Source organism: Saccopteryx bilineata, chromosome 3 (genome assembly GCF_036850765.1).
Source record: "Saccopteryx bilineata isolate mSacBil1 chromosome 3, mSacBil1_pri_phased_curated, whole genome shotgun sequence".
Lineage (NCBI taxonomy): Eukaryota > Metazoa > Chordata > Mammalia > Chiroptera > Emballonuridae > Saccopteryx > Saccopteryx bilineata.
This window is the reverse complement of record NC_089492.1, coordinates 266,241,405-266,263,519: the sequence shown is the minus strand read 5'-3', so window position 1 is coordinate 266,263,519 and position 22,115 is coordinate 266,241,405. Positions and strand designations below refer to the sequence as shown.

General features: G+C 37.1%; 1 protein-coding gene across 6 annotated transcripts in view; it reads left to right on the top strand.

Annotated features, from left to right (window-relative positions):
- ZMYM4 (zinc finger MYM-type containing 4) overlaps positions 1-22,115 on the top strand; it is a 176,312-nt gene that overhangs the window by 113,709 nt on the left and 40,488 nt on the right. For 5 of the 6 annotated variants that reach the window (XM_066269695.1, XM_066269693.1, XM_066269692.1 and 2 more), the window contains 7 exons: positions 5,190-5,711; positions 7,659-7,723; positions 8,078-8,248; positions 14,876-14,960; positions 15,187-15,442; positions 21,335-21,509; positions 21,666-21,878. In XM_066269695.1, the coding sequence (XP_066125792.1) occupies positions 5,190-5,711; positions 7,659-7,723; positions 8,078-8,248; positions 14,876-14,960; positions 15,187-15,442; positions 21,335-21,509; positions 21,666-21,878 (1,487 nt within the window). The remainder of the gene's footprint in view (positions 1-5,189; positions 5,712-7,658; positions 7,724-8,077; positions 8,249-14,875; positions 14,961-15,186; positions 15,443-21,334; positions 21,510-21,665; positions 21,879-22,115) is intronic. The other variant, XM_066269698.1, reaches the window with a different exon arrangement.

The window sequence follows — 22,115 nt, the reverse complement described above, 5'->3', positions numbered from 1 at the left end:
AGACTCCCGCATGCCCCCGACCGGGATCCACCCGGCACGCCCACCAGGGGTGACGCTCTGCCCACCAGGGGGCGATGCTCTGCCCCTCCGGGGCGTCGCTCTGCCGCAACCAGAGCCACTCTAGCTCCTGGGGCAGAGGCCAAGGAGCCATCCCCAGCGCCCGGGCCATCTTTGCTCCAGTGGAGCCTTGGCTGCGGGAGGGGAAGAGAGAGACAGAGAGGAAGGAGGGGGGGGTGGAGAAGCAAATGGGCGCTTCTCCTCTGTGCCCTGGCCGGGAATCGAACCCGGGTCCCCCGCACGCCAGGCCGACGCTCTACCACTGAGCCAACCGGCCAGGGCCCCAATATTATATTTTTAATTTAAATGTAGGCTCTGGCCGGTTGGCTCAGTGGTAGAGTGTTGGCTCAACATGTGGCTGTCCTGGGTTCAATTCCTGGTCAGGGCACACAGGAGAAGTGACTGCTTCTTTACCCCTCTCCCCTCTCCCTTTTTTTTCTCTCTCTCTTTGTCTCTGTCTCTCTCTCTATCTCTTTATTCCCCTCTTGCAGCCATTGCTTGGTTGGAGCAAGTTGATCCTGGGCACTGAGGATAGATCCGTGGCCTTGCCTCAGGCGCTAAAGTAGTTCATTTGCTGAGCAACAGAGCAATGAGCCCAGATGGGCAGAACATTGCTCAATAGGGGGCTTGCCTGGTGGATCCTAGTCAGGGTGCTTGTGGGAGTCTGTCTCTCTGCCTTTCCTCTTCTCACTTAAGAAAAATAAAATAATAAGAAGAATTTAAGAAATAATTTAAATGTAGAAATTTTGAGCCTGACCAGGCGTGACGCAGTGGATAGAGCGTCGGACTGGGATGCGGAGGGACCCAGGTTTGAGATCCCGAGGTCGCCAGCTTGAATGCGGGCTCATCTGGTTTGAGCAAAAGCTCACCAGCTTGGACCCAACGTTGCTGACTCCAGCAACAGGTTACTCGGTCTGCTATAGCCCCATGGTCAAGGCACATATGAGAAAGCAATCAATGAACAACTAAGGTGTCGCCATGAAAAACTGATGATTGATGCTTCTCATCTCTCTCTCTGTTCCTGTCTGTCTGTCCCTATCTATCCCTCTCTCTGACTCTCTCTCTGTCTCTGTTAAAAAAAAAAAAGAATAAAAAAATGTAGAAATTTTGAAAGTTTCTTACAAAATTACTTTTTAGTATTTTCTCATTTGCTATGTAACTTAGATTAAACTGCTGACTTCCATTCATTTAGCAGTTACTGAGCTCATGCTGTGTGATCAGGTATTAAGGATAAACTTGTATAGAGATGGCTCTATCCCTGACCTTTTGTTGCTTATAGTCTGGTAGATACATCACACTCTTAAGTGTATGTGTTAACATCCTGCTTTTTAATTTATATTTTCTTCCTAATGTCTATTATTATGAGAATTTAAAAAATAAATAGAACAATGGCAAGAATAATCCAATGAATATCTGTAACACCGTGTATGCTGTCATCCCTTCTTGCTTCTCTCCGTGTGACATACTTGTGAAAATAAGCTATTGACAGGCGTAAGATTTTATCTGTTGTTTGAATTGATTACTATTTAGTTAAGTAAAAATGATGATTATTTTGTTTTTGTTTTTTATTTTTTATTTTTTTTATTTTTCTGAAGCTGGAAACGGGGATAGACAGTCAGACAGACTCCCGCATGCACCGGACCGGGATCCACCCGGCACGCCCACCAAGGGGCAACGCTCTGCCCCTCCAGGGCGTCGCTCTGTCGCGATCAGAGCCACTCCAGCGCCTGGGGCAGAGGCCAAGGAGCCATCCCCAGTGCCCGGGCTATCTTTGCTCCAATGGAGCCTCGCTGCAGGAGGGGAAGAGAGAGACAGAGAGGAAGGAGAGGGGGAGAAGTAGAGAAGCAGATGGGCGCCTCTCCTATGTGCCCTGGCTGGGAATCGAACCCAGGACTTCTGCAAACCAGGCCAACGCTCTACCACTGAGCCAACCGGCCAGGGCCTATTTTGTCTGTTTTTGTAGTTCTGTGAGGAGGAGGGATTGTCATAGTACTTTCCATATAGTAGTTTCCTAATAAATACAGGTTGGGCAAAAAGTAAGTTTACAGTTGTATGTATACAAAACAGTTTATTCTTGTATTATTATTTATTAATGTATTATTTTTCATATGAACAACTTTAAACCTACTATTGCCCTACACTGTATGTACTGAATGAATGAGTACTTTAGGCAGTCAGAGCTGTTGAAGGATTTCAAGGGATAGTATTACATGAAATGATTTATGGTTTATTTATTTTTAAATTTTTATTGATTTTTTTTTTTTTACAGAGGGGGCTGGGGGAGGCGCAAGAAGCATCAACTCTTAGTTGTTTCTCATATGTGCCTTGACCGAGGTAGCCCAGGTTTTGAACCAGTGACCTCAGCATTCCAGATCAATGCTTCATCCACTGGTCAGGCTTGATTTATGGCTTAGATAATTCTGTTGTTTTTATGGAAGAAGGCAACTTGAAGAAAGCTTTAATTTGGACCCTGTATCAATTAGGACTTGATTGTAAGTAGTAATCTAACTCAAATAAACTTTAACAGAAAGAGGGATTTATCCTGGATCATTGAACTGAGGGAATTATTTGAAGAACCAACCACATTGATCTGGACTTCAGGGACAAATAAAAGCAAGGCTGTTGATAGTACCACTAATATTTTTAGTGTTTGCCTCAGTGTGTGGTTTTATCAATTCCAGTTTGATTGCTCCTGGACCAATTAAATGTGGTTCAGGGTTAGGGTTTTCTAAGAATATAGTTGCTTCTTAGATAACTGGATTGGAGAATTAGTTCAGGGGTAAGGAGAATTGGAGTGCTTTTCTATCTTGAGCAGACTGCAGGTGTGGTTAATCAAATGAGGGAAATACAAGAAAAATATGCTTGGAAAAGGAACATGATGAATTTGGTTTTAGAGATAGGTACTAAGTTGGATGTCACAGGGGGACCTGTAAGGATATAGACATCTGACTCTTAGGCCTAAGCTAAAGTGCTTAGGAGGTTAACAACAAAAGTCAAGACTATGGTGGTGAATAAAATAGTCTTAACTGTACCAAATGAGAAAAGAACTGGAATCTTGGAGGAAAGCTGATGTTGAATGCAATAGAGGAGGAATATGAAATGAATTAATAGACCAATTAGAAAGGTAGGAAGAAATACAGTGTCAAAGAAATCAAAGGGATTTTATCCAGGAGAAGTATTGCCACATAACGGATATGCCACACAAATCCTAATGAATTTGGCCATTAGGAAATCATTGATAATCTTTTTTTTGTTTGTTTTTGTTTTGTGTGTATGTGTATGTGTGTGTGAGATACATACACACACGTACAGGAAGGGAGAGAGATGAGAAGCATCAACTCAGAGTTGCTGCACTTTAGTTCATTGATTGCTTCTCATACGTGCCTTTACTAGGGGGCTTCAGTAGTGACCCCTTGTTCAATTCAGCGACCTTGGGCTCAAGCCAGCAACCTTTGGGCTCAAGCTGGCGACCCTGTGCTCAAGCTGGTGAACTTGTGCTCAAGCCAGTGACCTTGGGATTTTGAACCTGGGACCTTAGTGTCCCAGGTAGATGCTCTATATACTGCGCTACTACCTGCCAGGCTCATTGATTATCTTAATGAGAGCATTTCCCATGCAAAATAGGGAATCAGGTTGCATTCATCTAAAGGATTATGATGAAGTAGAAATCAACCAATGAAGATTTTTTTTCTAGAAATTTGACTGTGAAGGAAAGGTGAATGAGGGCAGGAGAAATACAAGACCAGAAGGGTTTATTTTTGCTGTTTTATTTTGGAATGAGAGAGACTTGAGCATATAGTTTAAATAGTAAACAGTTTTTAAATATATTCTAGCTTGGATAATTTTTTTTTTTTTTTTTTTACAGAGAGTCAGAGAGAGGGATAGACAGGGACAGACAGACAGGAACGGAGAGAGATGAGAAGCATCAATCATTAGTTTTTCGTTGCATGTTGCAACACCTTAGTTCAGGGGTCCCCAAACTTTTTACACAGGGGGGCCAGTTCACTGTCCCTCAGAGCGTTGGAGGGCCGGACTATAAAAAAAACTATGAACAAATCCCTATGCACACTGCACATATCTTATTTTAAAGTAAAAAAACAAAACGGGAACAAATACAATATTTAAAATAAAGAACAAGTAAATTTAAATCAACAAACTGACCAGTATTTCAATGGGAACTATGCTCCTCTCACTGACCACCAATGAAAGAGGTGCCCCTTCCAGAAGTGCGGCGGGGGCCAGATAAATGGCCTCAGGGGGCCGCATGCTAGTTGTAGTAGTTTGGGGACCCCTGCTAGTTGTTCATTGATTGCTTTCTCATATGTGCCTTGACCGCGGGTCTTAGCAGACTGAGTAACCCCTTGCTCGAGCTAGCGACCTTGGGTTAAAGTTGGTGAGCTTTTGCTCAAACCAGATGAGCGCTCAAGCTGGCGACCTCGGGGTCTCGAACCTGGGTGGTCCTCTGCATCCCAGTCTGACGCTCTATCCACTGCGCCACCGCCTGGTCAGGCTAGCTTGGATAAATTTTATGTTTAAATGTTTATTATTGTAAGCATTACTGCTGTGTTTATTAGAGTTAATGCAGAAAAATTGGGACTCTGAGATCAGAGGCCTAGGTTCTAATATCAGGTCCCCAGACTAATCATAATACTAATTATAATGACCACTTTTATATTCCCTTTTACATGTCAGTCACTCTGTTAGTAGGTCCTTTATACTATCATTAATCCCCCCCAAATTAATTTCCACTGTCAGTGTTATATTGTTTTATAAATAAAGAAACCTGAGAGTTTATTTCTCAGGATCACATAGATTTTCAGTGATCATGCTGTGATTCCAACACAGGTATGTCTGGTATGTCTGACTCTGAAGTTGGTACTTTTTTCTATATCACGTTGCCTTTCTTCACTAACTAAAAATAGTTTCTCAAGTTTTAGGTCTGTTTCTTTGCTTGTCAAATAGGGATAATCTTGTCTGTCACACTTATATCAAAGTGTTAATTGAATACTGCAAAATTATCTAAATTTTTTTGGAAAGAAAAATATAACTATTTGATTAAATACCAGACAGACCTTATAAATTTGGTCAACGTTAGCATTATCATTTGTCTAAACAGTATTTTACTTTTTAAGGTGGTGGTATCATGGATACAGAAATGTCTGAAGATATAGACCACAACTTAACTCCTACCCTTGACAGCATGTCTTATGGAATGCCGAATCAAACAGGATCTGAAAATTCATTGCTGGATGAAGATGATTATTTTTTGAACTCTGGGGATCTTGCAGGAATTCCAGTCGTTGGTAGTGACAATGAGGATGAACAGGATTTTAGTTCAAAGGACAATCTTGTTTCTTCAATTCATACTGATGATAGCTTGGAAGTAGAGAGAAGAGTCACACAGCATGAATCAGATAATGAAACTGAAATACAGATTCAAAATAAATTTAAAAAAGACTTTCCTAAACAGTTTGATCAGGTTTCTGTCTTTAAATCCATACGGAAAGATTTTAGTCTAGTAAGAGAAAACAGCAAAGAGACATTTTCTGGAAAGGAGAAAAATAGAGACCTAACTTATGAACGTGAAAAACAGTTGGACAAACCCCATAAAGAGTTGGATTCAAGGTTGAAAAGCAGTTTTTTTGATAAAGCAGGTAATAATTGTTGGAATAGAGCCATAAACCACAATAAATAACAACATACATATAATATAGCTTTTATTACTTCTAATGCTGAGCGAAATATGAAGTTATATTCATTGTAAGCTTGTCATTTTTCTTTTATCCTTGTCCTTTGCAGAATGATTGAAATTCTCCCTGTAACTTTTGGTAATGGTATAATGGGTGAAACATAGCTCTAAACCTCATTTCTCCCTTCCCTGGTTGCAATATTTTGATGAGAAGGCAAGATACTTGAGTTACCTGTTTATTTTCTTTGGTTGAACATTGGAACCTGAAGTTGGATTTAACTTCTTTGTGCTATAAGCACTAATTCAGACTGCTGTCCCACCAAATTAGGGAGCTTTTTTTTAAATAACATTTCAATTTTATGTTTTAGAAGTTTTTTGAGGCTCTTTTTTACCCTCTTTGCTTAGTGTACCCTGTACTTTAGCTCTAGTTGTGTTCTTGAATATATCATATATTTTTCTCATGCCTTCTTTTTCTCTTACTGTTCCATTTGCCTGCATGTCATTTTATCTCTTTGCATATATGCCTGTAAAAGTACTTTTTATCTAACAATGCTTAATTCATAAGTTTCTTCTACTCTGTGGTCATTCCTAATCTTTCTACACAAGAATGAATTATTTCCTTATCTATATTTTCATAGCATTTTGCTCATGCCTCATTATTTATAGTCCTTATACCACAGTAGTATAGCTCTGTATTCATTTTTGCCTTACATACTAGTGTGGGAGCTTATTATAGAGGGTCAGATTGCATCTTACTTGTCTTTGTATTCTTGGGTATAGTGAAAATATTAATGTTTCAATAACTGTTAAGTAGATGTGAGAGAAAGTAAGATATAATTTACTGACCCTTAAATTTCTTCTTATGATTCTAGGAAAAATACGGTAGAAAACATAAATCAGTATTTTTTAAAAGAACAATTAATTTAAGTATCTATTATGTAGAAGGCTGTGCAAGGATATACTATATTATTCAGTATGTATTTTCAGTATCCCTTACAGCAGTGGTCCCCAACCCCCGGGCTGCGGAGTGGTACCGGTCCGTGGGCCATTTGGTACTGGTCCGCAGAGAAAGAATAAATAACTTACATTATTTCCATTTTATTTATATTTAAGTCTGAACGATGTTTTGTTTTTAAAAATGACCAGATTTCCTCTGTTACATCTGTCTAAGACTCACTCTTGATGCTTGTCTCGGTCACGTGATACATTTATCTGTCCCACCCTAAAGGCCAGTCCGTGAAAATATTTTCTGACATTAAACCTGTCCGTGGCCCAAAAAAGGTTGGGGACCACTGCCTTATAGGGATATTGAAAATTATGAGAGTACTTATTATCAAGGATCATAATGTCTAGTAGTAGAAGGGACAAGAAAAGTTAAGTATTAGAAGTGTCAGTGACCGGTTGAACAGCGTAAGATTTAATTTATAAGTAAAGACAGTGGTAGAAGAGTTTGTCATAAGGCAGTACATGAAGATTTCTTTCAAATACCTGGAAGTGTTCTGAGTTTTCTTAGAGATGATTTTTAACTTATTGGCCAGGAAAGGTTTTACAGAGGAGAGGTGAATTCTGAATTGAGCTGAGTCTGGAAGACTGTAAAGGTTAGGTTAGAGGGGACTTGGAATGCTATACGCAGAAATGGGGAAGAACAAACAAGTAATTTTCAGTGCGTAGTGAACAAAAGTGGCCATTTTATTTAGGTTTGAGCAAGGGAAAGTGTGAGGTAAGGCCAAAAGTTAGATGGGAACAGATTGTTTACTTTGAATGAAACTACCTTTTGGATGTTTTTGGGGACCCACCTCATGCTAACAAGCATCTTTGTTGGAAAAGAGAGGTGATTATCAAATTTTTCGTCACTCTTTATAAGATTTGTTATTCATATACATATGTTTGTTTTGTTTTGTTTTTCTTTCAGTAGCTAATCAAGTTGAAGAAACATTACATACTCATTTACCACAAACCCCAGAAACAAACTTTAGGGTAAGTTTTCAGTGTGTATGTAGAATGCTGTAACTGTGGCAAGTGTCAAAGTTTTCTTTATGTCACTTTCTAAACTGTAACTATATGTAGTAGGTAGAGTGCTGATTTTTTCTTTTTAATTTGCTTTATTATTTGGGAAAGGACATCTTTGGAGACGTTCTAAAAAGACTCAGCGCTTAGATTCTTTATTTGCATTTGCTATTTAGACATATGTCCCATTTACTTTTAGCTATAGGGACTCTAATGAATGTCCATAGAGTTCTTCCTTTCCAATGAGTTTTTCTTTGGGTGTTGAACCTGAAGAGGAATAATTCTAAATCTGAATATTTATTAATCCTTTATATTGTGTTTTAGGATTCCAGCTATCCATTTGCCAATAAAGAATCCATTGGTTCGGAACTGGGGAATTCCTTTGCATCAAATATTAGAATTAAAGAAGAACCTTTGGATGATGAGTATGACAAAGCAATGGCACCACAGCAGGGACTACTAGACAAAATTAAAGATGAACCTGACAATTCTCAAGTAAACATTTCACCTTTATTTTTCCCCTTCTTTTTGCTCCACACATGAGTTATTCATTTGAGAATGGAAGTTCTTGTTTAAGAAGTGAAGCAGTTTGTTGACAGCCTGAGACTCTTAATGAAAGTTGAAGCGGTTGGAATTATCTTGTGAGAATAATAGTAAGGAATCAACAGGAGTTACATGAAACATTTCCTGGGTAGTAATTAAAGGCTTTTAACCCACTTTATTCCGAAATACCACTGTTCTCTGATCTTTACAATTTTAGTGCAGAATTAGGGAAAGTGTGAGTCTTCAAGGATTAGAGATTGATGTAGAAGGTTTGACTGAAGGTTTATAGTAGCTTTTTAGTTTATATAAGGGCATATAAGGTAATAAGCCTTTGCAGTTACTGCTAATGGAGTATAGGCTACATATGTATTTAAGTGTTTTTCCAGAGGGAGTAATGGACAGGTTGTCTTTGGAAGGGTTAATTGAAGGGAACCAGTGCATTGGATCGGTGGGTAGAAGGTAAAGAAGACTTTGATGGATGATAAGGAATATCAAATTTGAGATGTTGGAATAAAAGGAGTAAGGATGGAGCTCTGTTATTTCAGTGTAGCTCTGGAGGTAAAAGTCATAGAGATCCTGTAAGTCAGTGAAGTTATTTGTGCAGTTAATGACATTGCAGTGGTTTGATGAAAGAAAGAAGTTATATCAGGTACTGGAATGTAAGAAGGGGAACAAGGGAATACACAGTAGCAGCATTTATTTCAGAATGGTCTCTGTTTCACACAAATCGTATTCAGAGGCTGAGGAAGTAAAGATGTTATCATTTAGCTATTTTTCTGAAATGACAGTTGATCTGGAGAAAGCTTGCCTTATAGCGGGGGTTTGAGAATGTGAGGCTTCTGTGTAAGAGATTTTTTTTATTCAGGTGTCTTTGAGCAGGATTTCTTAACCTCAGCACTGTTGACATTTTGGGCCAGATAATTCTTTGTCGTGAGGGGCTGTCCTGTGCATTGTGGAATGTTTTTGGCTTTCTAGAAGCCTGTGGCAGCCCTCACCTCTGCTTCCACCAGTGCCTCCCACATGTTTCCACGTGGCCCCTGGGGGGCAAAATTGTCTGTTACGAGAACACTGTTTCAGAGTAAGGAGATAAAGAGTAGATGATTTATAGTGGAGGTGATTGGTAGGGTCTGACAGTTCCTCAGTTACAGGAAGTTCATGGTGCGTGCCCAGAGGAAGGTAACTGTGGAGTAGTGATGGTAGAGCTGTAAGAGTTGGGTGGGAATGAGTGTAGTGGCCACAAAGATGGTAGAGAAGGAACGTGAAAATATTTGAGAAGAAGGTAGATTGAAAGTATATTTAATAGAAGCAGGCAAAATGGAGATCTTGGATATCTGAATTAGGGATAAAGAAATGCTCTGACCTAGGGAAAATTCATGTGGCAGTGTATACCTCAGAAAACTACAACCATGTATGTATACAGGGCACATCTGTCTTTACACACCCCAGTGTGGACATGGGAAATCCGTAAGAAATCATAATGATTTCTTGGGTGTCCAAAGGCATCCCGTTCTCACTGTACATGACCCAGTGACACTTTTCTTGGGATGAAAAGGCAGTTAATGCTAAGACCAAATACGTATTTTGGGGAAGAGAGAATCAGGAATGATTTTTTGTACTACTGTTCAGAAAATAATCAGAGGTTCTAGTGGCTGGAAAATATTGTAAGACGGAATTATCAGAATAAACACCTACATTTTTATACTCTATTCAAAGTGTAATATTGTGTTATAAAATGCTGAATATGAAGTTTCATCATGATTATGGGGAAGAACTTTCCCAAAGACTCACCACCAGATTGATTGAAGTCTTGGGAACCAAGCAGGAATGTGTGTAAGTCCTGGGCTTCAGGTCCAGAAGCATTCTTTACCGTGATTCTACAATAAGGCGTTCCAGCGTGCAAGTGGGTAAAGCTACTTTTTCTGAAAAGTCCTCTGTTATCAGCTACACCAATCCTGTGGGAGCAGACCTTTGATAATTCTTTTAGAAATCCCTTAGGGTACCTCATGTTCAACTAAGGTTCTTTTCCTTTTCCTACTGTCCTCTTCCCACTTACTTTTCTCTTCCTCTCCCTTTCCCTCCCTTTTCCTGTCCTCTATGTCACCTCCACTCCACCCCTCCTCCCCACCTCCCTCCTACTGTCCTCCTCACCTTCACTCTTCCCCTCCTCCCCCCTTCCTTTCTACACTGACCTGTTCTTTTAGGGGTCTCTTCCCCAATGACCATTGGAAATCTGTATTCCTTGCTCTTCAGTACTGCCTAATGCTTTATCACTCTTCTTCGTTTCCCATAGACTGGAAAAGGGGGTTCCAATGTATTATTTTCTTATAACTGAAACAGTGTACTATATTAACCTAAGGCTGGCTCAAAAAATACTGATAGATTTTACTTTTGATCATTAATTATTAGTAGTAGCTCTTTTCATGGTTTAATAAGATTATATCTTTAGCTCATGGCACCGTGTCAAAACCTCCAGCGGTCTTTCTCTGCCTAAATTGTAGTTTTGTTTTCAGCTTGCTCCTGATTCTTCTTATGCGATCCGTTTTGGTTTTAATTTCTTTGCTTTCCCATATAAAACACTCAATGTGTATATATAAATTTCAATACTTCTACTTATTTGCTCTTGATTATTTCTTCTGTTACGATTTTCTGGGTGTGTCAGTTGTTACCCTGCTGTTTCTGTTACTGGCCTCCCGATTTCATGTCTTCATGCAAATCCCATTCCATGTCACAATAAAATTTTCTGTGGTATCTTTACAATTACAAATGCTTTTATATTTACTGTGTTGTTCCATCTTCTTATTTTGGAAGGCCAAAGTAGATGACACTAATTCCATTTGTGGATGAGGCAGCTGAGGTTTGTAGAGGTTGTTAGTTACTCAAGGAGCCAATCTGGGGCCATAATCAAGGTCTTATTATTATTAGTCTACCAATATTTTTATATATGAGTTGTTTAATAATAATTTAAAAGAAAACCTGAAATTGAAATTTTAAAGAGCCAGAGAACTCATTTTTCCTTCTCCTTTTTTCAAATATATAATTCTAAAAACTGGAAATTCAATAAGTGTTAAACATTAAAATCATGATTTTTTCCCCCCTTTTGCTCATAAAAAAAAAGAACTAATATACGCTCATAAAAAAAAGAACTAATATACACTCTTTCATTGAAATAAGTAGATTAGAATGGGAAAGCAAATGTCACAAAAGTGAGTCATGTAGTCTTGGAAATAATACAATAATTAAATGTTGGGGATTTTTTTAGTCATATCAAGTTAACTTGGTTATAGCAATTGGGTTCTTTATTCATAATAAGTTTTTTGGGATATGGACATGGATCTTCTGTTCTGGTAAACAAAGGAAAGTTAAAGATATTGGTAAAGGATTTTGTTTTATTTTGACACCTGTTTTTCTGCGTTTGAAAGAAAGCTTTTGGGTCATTAGATTTTTATTTAAGTTATTAGACATTGATTTGTTATTAGATATTTATAGATTTAGTCATCATTAGGGAATTCTTATGTAAACATGATTCTGCCTTGAAGGCATTGTGGGTTGTATACACAGAGTACTTAAATATATGCTTATTTTACTATATTACATAAGTAACGCATACTTGAGGCTTATGGAATGTATCCGAAGTTTGGAATAATTGTCACTGACAGAGAGCTGATGGAAGACCATTAAAAAATATGCCAATGAGTTTTAATTTTTTTTCTGAAATTTGCATTATAGTATATTAACATTGTACTGTCAGGATTGGTCAATATTAGATAATCTTTTAACTGCACCAACAGGTCACATAAGACTATATAAATAGATATATAGATGCCAGAAGACATCTCATGTAATTCACTATGCATTTCTTATAATAGATACTCTCTTGATCATGGTAAGGAAATACCTACTTCAGATCAATAACAGTCATTGAATTTAAAACTAAAATGATGGAAACCTACTGTTAATAATTACTAAAAGAACACAAATTACTGATTCAGCATTATTATTTAACTCTTGTTGGATTTCGACCTAATACATGTTAAAGAAATTAGAAGAAGTAATGGAAAAGGGGAGAGAAAATTATCATCATTTGCTGGTAAGAATCTTTATTAGAGAATTAGTAGATTTCATGGAAGTTTAGTGAAATAGCCAGTTGAATGGTAATAAAAGATAGCGATATTATATAAACTAGTTGTTTCCCAGTTAGATAATATGATGAGAAGATACACTGTTTTTTACAGCAAAGCAACTAAAATGTATGATGTCAGATAAAAGACAATTTGAATGAATGGTGAGACTTTTTAAAAAAATAAGATATCAATTATTGCTAATTAAGGTATAGTTTTAATATAATTCTGATGAAAATATCAATAGGTTATGATGTTTTGGAGAAGAACAAATAGACGTGCACACATGTTACATTTAACGTTCTAAAAAACGAGGAGTTTGATAGTGGCAAACTCTATTAATTGGTTAAATATCCCACAATTGTTTTCATTAGGATAGTGTGATTTCATAAGGTTAGTCAGGCTAATAATGATACAGACTAGATTGCCACAAAAGAGGTATTTTTAAAGAAACTGGCTATGTTAATGGTGAATGGAAGAAATTCACCAGCTATTCACAGAAAGTAAAAGAAAAATGTCTGTTATACACTGATGTAAATAAACCCCAGATGGATTTAAAATGGGGATTGGCAAAGTTGTCAGTAATGGACCAAATCCAGACTGCCCTCTGTTTGTGTGTGTTTGTTTTTTGCACAGTTTTTGTGAATAAAGTTTTAGTGCAGCGTTGCCACATTCATTCATTTGCATATTGTCTCTGGAGTTGAGTGATTCTTATAGTATGGCCTACATCACTGAAAATATTTAGTATCTGGCCCTTCGCAGATAAAATTTGTTGACCTCTGGATTAAAGTACTATACTATAAACAATGAAACCATGTTCTTAGTGTTTTATTACAGAAGAATAGAAAGTCTCAGCTTTTTGGCATAACTAAATAGAAACTTCAGGACATGAAATTTTAACTCAAAGTACATATGGAGAAAATGTTGATAACAGATGTTTAGAGGACTAAAGTTACATTATAATACATTATTTTGTAAATGGATATTTAAAAAGATTTGCAAATTGAAAAAACAGGAGAAACCTTCTAAATGATTTTTTTCACAAATTACTATAATAATAAATATGATTAAGTTTTAAAAATAGTCTGTCATTATGTATGAAAAACCTTTACTATGTACCTGTTTTCCTAGTAATTCCCCTGTAAGGATTCTTTCTTTAGGAGTTAACCTTAAAAATACAAATATAAAAATTCAGAAAGATGTCCTTCATGGAATTACTGATTATAGCAAATGTGTGGAAACAAATGGACCGACATTGGATTGGGGGTTATGTAATCTTGATGCTATGCAGGGCCATCAAGTTGGAGCCTGAGTACAGAGGAAAAATTAGAAATACTGATGCTCTGTTTATTTACTGAAAGTTTTGGTATTATGCTCATCATGGATAATTTTTTATTTAAAAAAATATTGCATTGACTTTTTTTTATCCTGATTACTGAGATTTTTGGTGCTTTAATTTTATGCCTGAAGCAAGTGCCTCATTCACCTCACCCCAATCTCTCTCCTGTGTAATCTGCTATGTCTATTAAAATATATCAGTATTTCTCAAACTTGAGTAACATACAGACACCTCTCACCACAAAGAAAGGGAGTATGTTGAAGTTACCTGGGAATTCCAAGAATAAGAAGTCTTGTGAGGTTTTGCAGGTTTCAGTGTGAAAATGAATTAATTTACCACTTTGTGGTTTTACAATGCAATAATATAATTGTAAAAGCAAACTACAGCACTTAAAACTTGTAGTAAACTAAGTGATATGTAATATTTATGACAAAATGTTTACATTCTCTAAAAATGCCATTGAAATAAAGACAGTTTTAAAAAATATTCTTTTACAATTCTCAGACTCCCTAGAGTATATCTGTAGACCTCAAGGACTGTTAAGACTCCAACTTAAAAAACACTGATATTTAGCCACCAGTAGTTATTTTGGAGCAATATTTAATAATATGGAAATGCTCAGCTGGTTATAGTGATCAAAAAGTCATTTTATAAGAATGGTATATTCAGTATAATTACATCTATGTAAAGAAATAAAGCCTCCGAATGCATGAGGTGTAATGACAAGAAAGAAATATACTAAAAGAATAACAGTAGCTGTTTTGGGGTGATAGAAATGTGATTAGAATGTTTTTCTTATTTCTACTTGTCTAAATTTTGCATAGTGAGAGTATATTACTTTTATAATAGGTAAACAGTAACTTAAAATACTGTAATAACATTAAAAATAAAATTACTAGATAGCTACTTTCATATTTGGCCTTTTACTCTCTCAGCATATATAAACTTATTCCCTTACTGTATTTTGCTGCTGTCATTTTTATTAATGTTAATGTAGTAAATAAACATTTTCTATCCCTATATATCTATAGTAAAATGTCTTCAATGTCTGGATTTTTTTAGGTACATTGTATTTTTATTCTTTCCTGTATGTATTTATTTATTTTCTTTCTGTTTTTAAAGGAGTTTAGTCATGGCCAACAGCAAAAAACTCAAGAGGGGGAACTGAAAATTAGTGCTGTGTTTTCAGTCAGTGGCAGTCCTCTTGGTAAGAAACAGTACTGAATGAATTATATTTATTCTGACCGGTATGAGTGAGAAGAAGTGTCTACTTGTATTAGTAAACTAGGCAGTTCTCCCTACCCGATTAGAATGGCTGTGCATTGAATAATTAGCATTGGCTTTCAAGACCAGTTCTAGAAGAGAAAGAAAGATGCATACTTAAAATTCATGGTAGTAAAAGTAAAACATTTTTCTTGCAATTTTTTTTTAAGCTCCACAGTTGACTACTGGCTTTCAGCCTCCTCTGGCGTCATCTGGCATGAATAAAATGCTTCCTTCAGTTCCAGCCACAGCTGTTCGAGTTTCCTGTTCTGGTTGTAAAAAAATCCTCCAGAAGGGACAAACTGCTTATCAGAGAAAAGGGTCTACACAGCTTTTCTGCTCCACACTGTGCCTCACTGGATATACAGTTCCGCCTGCCCGCCCACCACCTCCTCCCACCAAGAAAACTTGTTCAAGTTGCTCTAAGTATAGCAGAATTCTAAATTATCTTGTTTGTTTCCTTTTATCTGTGCATTGTTTGATTTTCTACATTTCCATTTTTTTTGAGAAATGCCACATTAGTTAGTATTAATAAACAAGTTGTTGCTTTCATTCTTTCTATATGCTAGGTGCTTAGCTTTCTTTTAACTTAAATAATGTGCCTTTTATATATTAGAGATGTTTTTTAAACCAATCTTTTCATCCTTGTTGAGACACTTTATAAAACAAAAACTATATCATTTTAGAGGTATTATGTGGCTACGATACTTTGGTTGTAACTGTCGGTAACAGATACTTAAATCTAACAAATATTTAAAGTTATATTTCCTATTATGTAACTGGAATTTATTTAATACTTTTCTTCTTTAAGTGGACTCAAGTATGTGTGTGTTATATATCTATATCTGTATGCACACACATACACACACACACACACACACACACACCGATAGATAGGTAGATAGATAGATCTTCTTTGTATCTCTAAACTACCTCAGAAGTTCCATTTCGGTGTTTAACAATGAAAAATTATGTATGACCTTGGACCTTTTAAGGCCATCCTGATATATTTGAATAATATGAACTAATTTTGGATAATTTGTAAGGTGATTGATAGAAACTAAGTCAGAAAAATATGAATAATGCTTCTTCTGAAACATGTTGGCTTCTATTACACGACACAAACCATGATTTATTTTTTAAATATTTGTCTTTATACTTCTTCACATGGATGCTGCCCTTTGTCTGGAAAGGGAAAAAGATGCTCCCTCTTGTGGTTCAACTGGAAAAAGGCACATAAATAAGTGACAAATTTGAATATGGTTAGGTCTTTTTCTAGAAGTTAGTCATAAGCACATCTCTTTATGTTTATAGTTTAAATTAGCAAAAATAGACTTCTTTCTTTATACTGTTTGAATTGTGAAACAGACTTTTTAAATTGAGTACTTATACTTAATATACCACGTTTAATGTCTATACATACTTGGGTATATTAATTATCAGATTCTAAGACTAAATCAACTTGAAAATGATAATTTTTATAATTCTTTTCTGTTTCTTATTTTGCAATGAAATAATTTCACATAATAACTTTCTTAGGTTTTTCTTTAATTGTTTAGGGATCAGCACTTTCTAAAATTTTAGCAATTTTTAAAAATATTAATAGTCATAGATACTTCTTTCAAAGATTTATGAATGAATTTCAAAATGGTCGTAGGAAACGCAGAGAAATTTGAAACTGTATCCTCTTTCTGTGTTTTTAATTGTCTACATACAGGGTATGGCAAAAATAGGTTTACAGTTGTTCATATGGAAAATACAATAATTAATACATAATTACACAAGAATAAACTGTTTCTCATGCAACTGTAAACCTACTTTTGCCCCTCCCGTAAGTTATTATTTTCGTCTAAATTTATTATATCTCTTTGTTGTGTAGTGTTTGCCTTGTGATATCTGGAGACAGGCCATTTTTACCTGCATGTCTTATCTGTCTTGCTCTTACATAATTTAATAATTCTTTAAGGTGACTTATTTTTAGTTGTTAAATCTTGTCTGTACATTTTTTATTTTTTTCAACCTGTCATTCCTTGACTCTTAACTGTTCTTTCTCTTCATTCATTTGTTAGGTTTTCCTTATCCCTTCTCTTTTTCCATTTGCCCCTTTCAGTTCACTTTCAGGTGTTCTTTACCTGTCACCTTAACATTCTTCATTTTCTCTTCCTTACTTATCCCCCTTCTTATGTCACAGAATGCCTTTTTTTAAGGCTCACTCCTCAACCACTGAGCAGTCTTGTTTTTCTTTATATTTCATTTCAGTCCCTGAACTACCCCTCTTTCATCTCCTTTGCTTGCACTACTTTTCCTTTTTTACCCTCTTATTTACATAGTCATTACTACAGTTTGGGATAATCTGGTTATCTGATTGTAAAATTGTTGAATTGAAATGTATCTTAAAAATAAGGAAAAAGAAGTTTAAAGATCTGCTCAGTGTCACGTAGCTGGTTAATTTGGCGCATGCACTGCTCCCCACCCCCCACTAATCCATATAGTCGGTCAGGTTTGATTTGTAAGTCAGTCCCCAAGATGGATTTTAGTTTAATTTGAATAGGTGGAGATAGAGAAAAGACTTTCTTCCTGGTACTTACTGCCGTTTTTATAGCAGTAGCACATAGGTTGAAAGAAACCCATTAGTCATTTGGACTAACAATTTTATTTTTCTTAATCTTTTATTAACCATATCTCTTAGCATCTTGGATTTAGTTTAAATTGAATATATTTTAGCTAATCATTTAATTTTTAGGTTTTCTTAGTCATAGGAACCTAATGATTTGTTTATTTTAACATATATTTCATGCCCTGGCCGGATAGCTTTGTTAGAGTATTGTCCCAAAGCTCAGAGGTTGCTGGTTCAATCCCTGGTCAGGGCACACACTGGAAAACGGTGGCATTACTGTCTCTTTGTCTCTCTCCCGCCCTCTCTATCTCTAAAAATCAATTAATATATATATTTTTAGATTCTACATAAAAGAGGTAATTTGTAGGATAGTTTTGTTAATACTATAAGAAAGATTGGATTTATTGATAGAATGGCACTCAAATAACTTGTAGATTGTACCATTGTCTGAATTTTTACTATCTGAATAAGATTGCTCTTCATCCTAGCATAAGATATAATCTACTACAATAAGGCCCTGGCCGGTTGGCTCAGTGGTAGAGCGTCGGCCTGGCGTGCAGAGGTCCTGGGTTCGATTCCCGGCTAGGGCACACAGGAGAAGTGCCCATCTGCTTCTCCACCCCTCCCTCTCTCTGTCTCTCTCTTCCCCTCCCGCAGCCAAGGCTCCATGGGAGCAAAGTTTGCCCGGGCACTGAGGATGGCTCTGTGGCCTCTGCCTCAGGCATTAGAATAGCTCTGGATGCAACAGAGTGATACCCCAGAGGGGCAAAGCATTGCCCCCTGGTGGGCGTGCCGGGTGGATCCCGGTCGGGCACATGCGGGAGTCTGTCTGACTGCCTCCCCGTTTCCAACTTCAGAAAAAAATTAAATAAATTAATTTAAAAGAAAAGATATAATGGCCTGACCTGTGGTGGCGCAGTGGGTAAAGCGTCGACCTGGAAATGCTGAGGTCGCCAGTTCGAAACCCTGAGCTTGCCTGGTCAAGGCACATATGGGAGTTGATGCTTCCAGCTCCTCCCCCCATCTCTCTCTCCTCTCTCTCTCGCTCTCGCTCTCTTCTCTAAAAATGAATAAATAAAATAATTAAAAAATAAAAAATAAAAAAAAAAGATATAATGTAATTGGAGAGCAATGAGAAATACGTTATTTTATTTTTAATACTTTCATTGCCTTGATTTATACTGTTTTCCCAAATCTTATCCCCTTAGCCTTTTAGAAACTTCCTATCTGAGGTTCAGCTCAAGTTATCTTTTGGGTAACATTCCATGACACTGACTGACATAATTGTTTCTTCATTTCTCTTTTTATGTAGTACATTGTCATATCTTTTTCAAAATTATTGCACTATTTTATATTTTAAGACGCTTCTTGGCCTGACCTGTGGTGGCACAGTGGGATAAAGCGTCGACCTGGAACACTGAGGTTGCTGGTTTGAAAACTTAGGCTTGCCTGGTCAAGGCACATATGGGAGTTGATGCTTCCTGCTCCTCCCTTCTCTCTCTCTCTCTCCCCTCTCTAAAAAAAATAAAATAAATAAACAAAAAGGCTTTTTTAATGATATTTTATATATAATTTGTCTATTTGTCCCCATATGTAGGAGCTCCTTGAGTGCATACTTGTACCATGTCTTGAAACAGGGTTTAGCTAGTGCAGGGCTCAATACAACTGTTCAATGAAATACAGTATAACCTAATTTTAAAAAATTGTAAGGGCAAAAAATTGCAGAGTAGTCTGGAGTTGTTAAGTATGGAAGATGAGGTATGAAGTTGTGTATTGCAGCATAGTGCAGTATCAGGTGTTCCTTGTGACTATTCCCATTATGTTTACCATTATATTTTATTGAAACAGATATTTGTAATCTTTTCTAAAAAGTACTTCATTAGTATAATTTGTTTGAGATGGAGGAAAGAATTGAACACAGTTTATTTACTGTTATATGAGTATGTACTTATGGGAAGGAGACAACTGTTTAGCAGATTTCACCAAGGTATTTTTTAAAATTGGTTTTTAAAATGCTTTATACTTAAACTTTGATAACTTACTATGTAGGAAGACTGATTTGGAGTAGGTAGGATAAGGGATGGAGTGGTAGGGAGTCTTAATCACTTGAATTTTAATCTTTGTTGTTTTTTTTAAATTCAGCGAGAGGAGAGGAGGCAGAGACACAGACTCCTGCATGTGCCCCTACCAACTGAGAGGGATCCATTCAGCCAGCCCACTAGGGGGTGATGCTGTGCCCGTCTGGGACGTTGCTCTATTGCTCAGCAACCAAGCTCTTCTTTTTTGTGTGTGTATGACAGAGACAGAAAGGGACAGATAGGGACAGATAGGAAGGGAGAGAGCGATGAGAAGCATCAATTCTTTGTTGCAGTGCCTCGATTGTTCATTGATTGCTTTCTTATATGTGCTTTGAACAGGGGGCTACAGAAGAGCAAGTGACCCCTTGCTCAAACCAGTGACCTTGGGCCCAAGCCAGCGACCTTGGGCTTCAAGCCAGCGACCTTTGGGCTCAAGCCAGCTCCAAGGGCCAAGAAGTGATAAAGAGTATGGGGTCATGTCTATGATCCTACACTCAAGCTGGTGACCTTGGGCTTTTGAACTTGGGTCTTCTGTGTCCCTGTCTGATGCTCTATCCACTGTGCCATTGCCTGGTCAGACTTGAGCTCTTCTTAGTGCCTGAGGCAGAGGCCATGGAGCCATGGATGTAGGAGGGGGAGGGATGGAGAAGCAAATGGGTGCTTCTCCAGTATGCCCTGACTGGGAATCAAACCCAGGACATCCACTCACTGGACTGATACTTTACCACTGAGCCAACCGGCCAGGGCCAATCTCAAACTTTATTGCTGTTGCTACTGGTGACTACAAACTAAATTATTTAGATATGAAAATGCTCAATTTTACATAATCATGTTGCAATATACACTGTAGTTTAAAATGTGTTTTTACTTTTAAAAGATAGCGGTTTTCAAATTTTTCCAAAGTAAGAAGTTGGGGGGAGGGGAGGCAGACAGACAGACTCCAGCATGCACAGGACCAGGATCCACCCGCATGCCCACCAGGGGGCGATGCTCTGTCCATCTGGGGCGTTGCTCTGCTGCAGTTGGAGCCATTCTAGCACGTAAGATGGAGGCCATGGAGCCATCCTCAGTGCCCCAGCCAACTTTGCTCCAATGGAGCCTTGGCTGTGGGAGGGGAAGAGAGAGAGAGAAAGGAGAGGGGGAAGGGTGGAGAAGCAGATGGGTGCTTCTCTTGTGTGTCCTGGTCAGGAATCGAACCCGGGACTTCCACACGCTGGACCAATGCTCTATTGCTGAGCCAACCGGCCAGGGCCTCAAATTTTTCAAGTAAATTAGTTTTAAAGAATATTTTGAAAATACAGAAGAGGCTAAAGAAAATGAAAAATTTTATGTAATTTTACCTACTAGAGATCATTGAATGATAACTGATGTATATATCCTTTTTAATCTGGAAACATAGTATACTAATTTTCTTAACAGTTCTTTGAAGTTAAGTCTGTATTATGTCCATTTTATAGAACAGAAAAAAGCACTTTATCAGTTTATCCAAGAAAACCCAGGTTTTCTGGTTTAAATATCATTGAACTTTTCTTATATTGTAATTACCTCTATTTTGTTTTATTTAGCTCACAAAAAGGAGAAATATGAATTATACTGTGGCTTATTTATCTTTATCACTTTTAGAGACATTTTAAATCCAAAGGATGTAATCAGTGCCCAGTTTGAAAATACCACCGTTAGTAAAGATTTTTGCAGCCAGTCATGTTTGTCAACATATGAACTGAAAAGAAAACCTGTTGTTACCATAAATACGAATAGCATTTCAACCAAATGCAGCATGTGTCAGAAGAATGCTGTTGTAAGTTGTCTTTTTCCTTTATTTGGGGGAGGAGGAGTGTAATGTTTGTGCTTAAAAAACAACTTTCACACTTGGTCTTAGTCTAAGGGCCAAGAAGCGATAAAGAGCAGCTTTTGATGGTTTCTGCTTGTTTGTATGTTATTTTTTAATTTCTAGATTCGACATGAAGTGAATTACCAAAATGTGGTGCATAAACTTTGCAGTGATGCCTGCTTCTCTAAATTTCGCTCTGCTAACAACCTCACCATGAACTGTTGTGAGAACTGTGGGGGTTACTGTTACAGTGGCTCTGGACAGTGCCACATGCTTCAGATAGAGGGACAGTCTAAGAAGTTTTGTAGTTCAGCGTGTGTCACAGCATATAAGCAGGTACATGACCATATTTAATTATGATTTTGTTAACTTCAGGGGCCTCTAAATTTTTGATGGAAATTACTTATGAAAAAGTCACAAAAATATTAAGTTCTAATTATTAAGTTAATTAGTATTTTTACATGTAAATAGTAGTTGAATGAATATCTGTTAAAAACTTTATAAAAAGAATTTTGTAAGTAAAATTAACTTTTGCTCAGTGGTGAGCAAAAGTAGGTTTACAGTTGCTTGTAA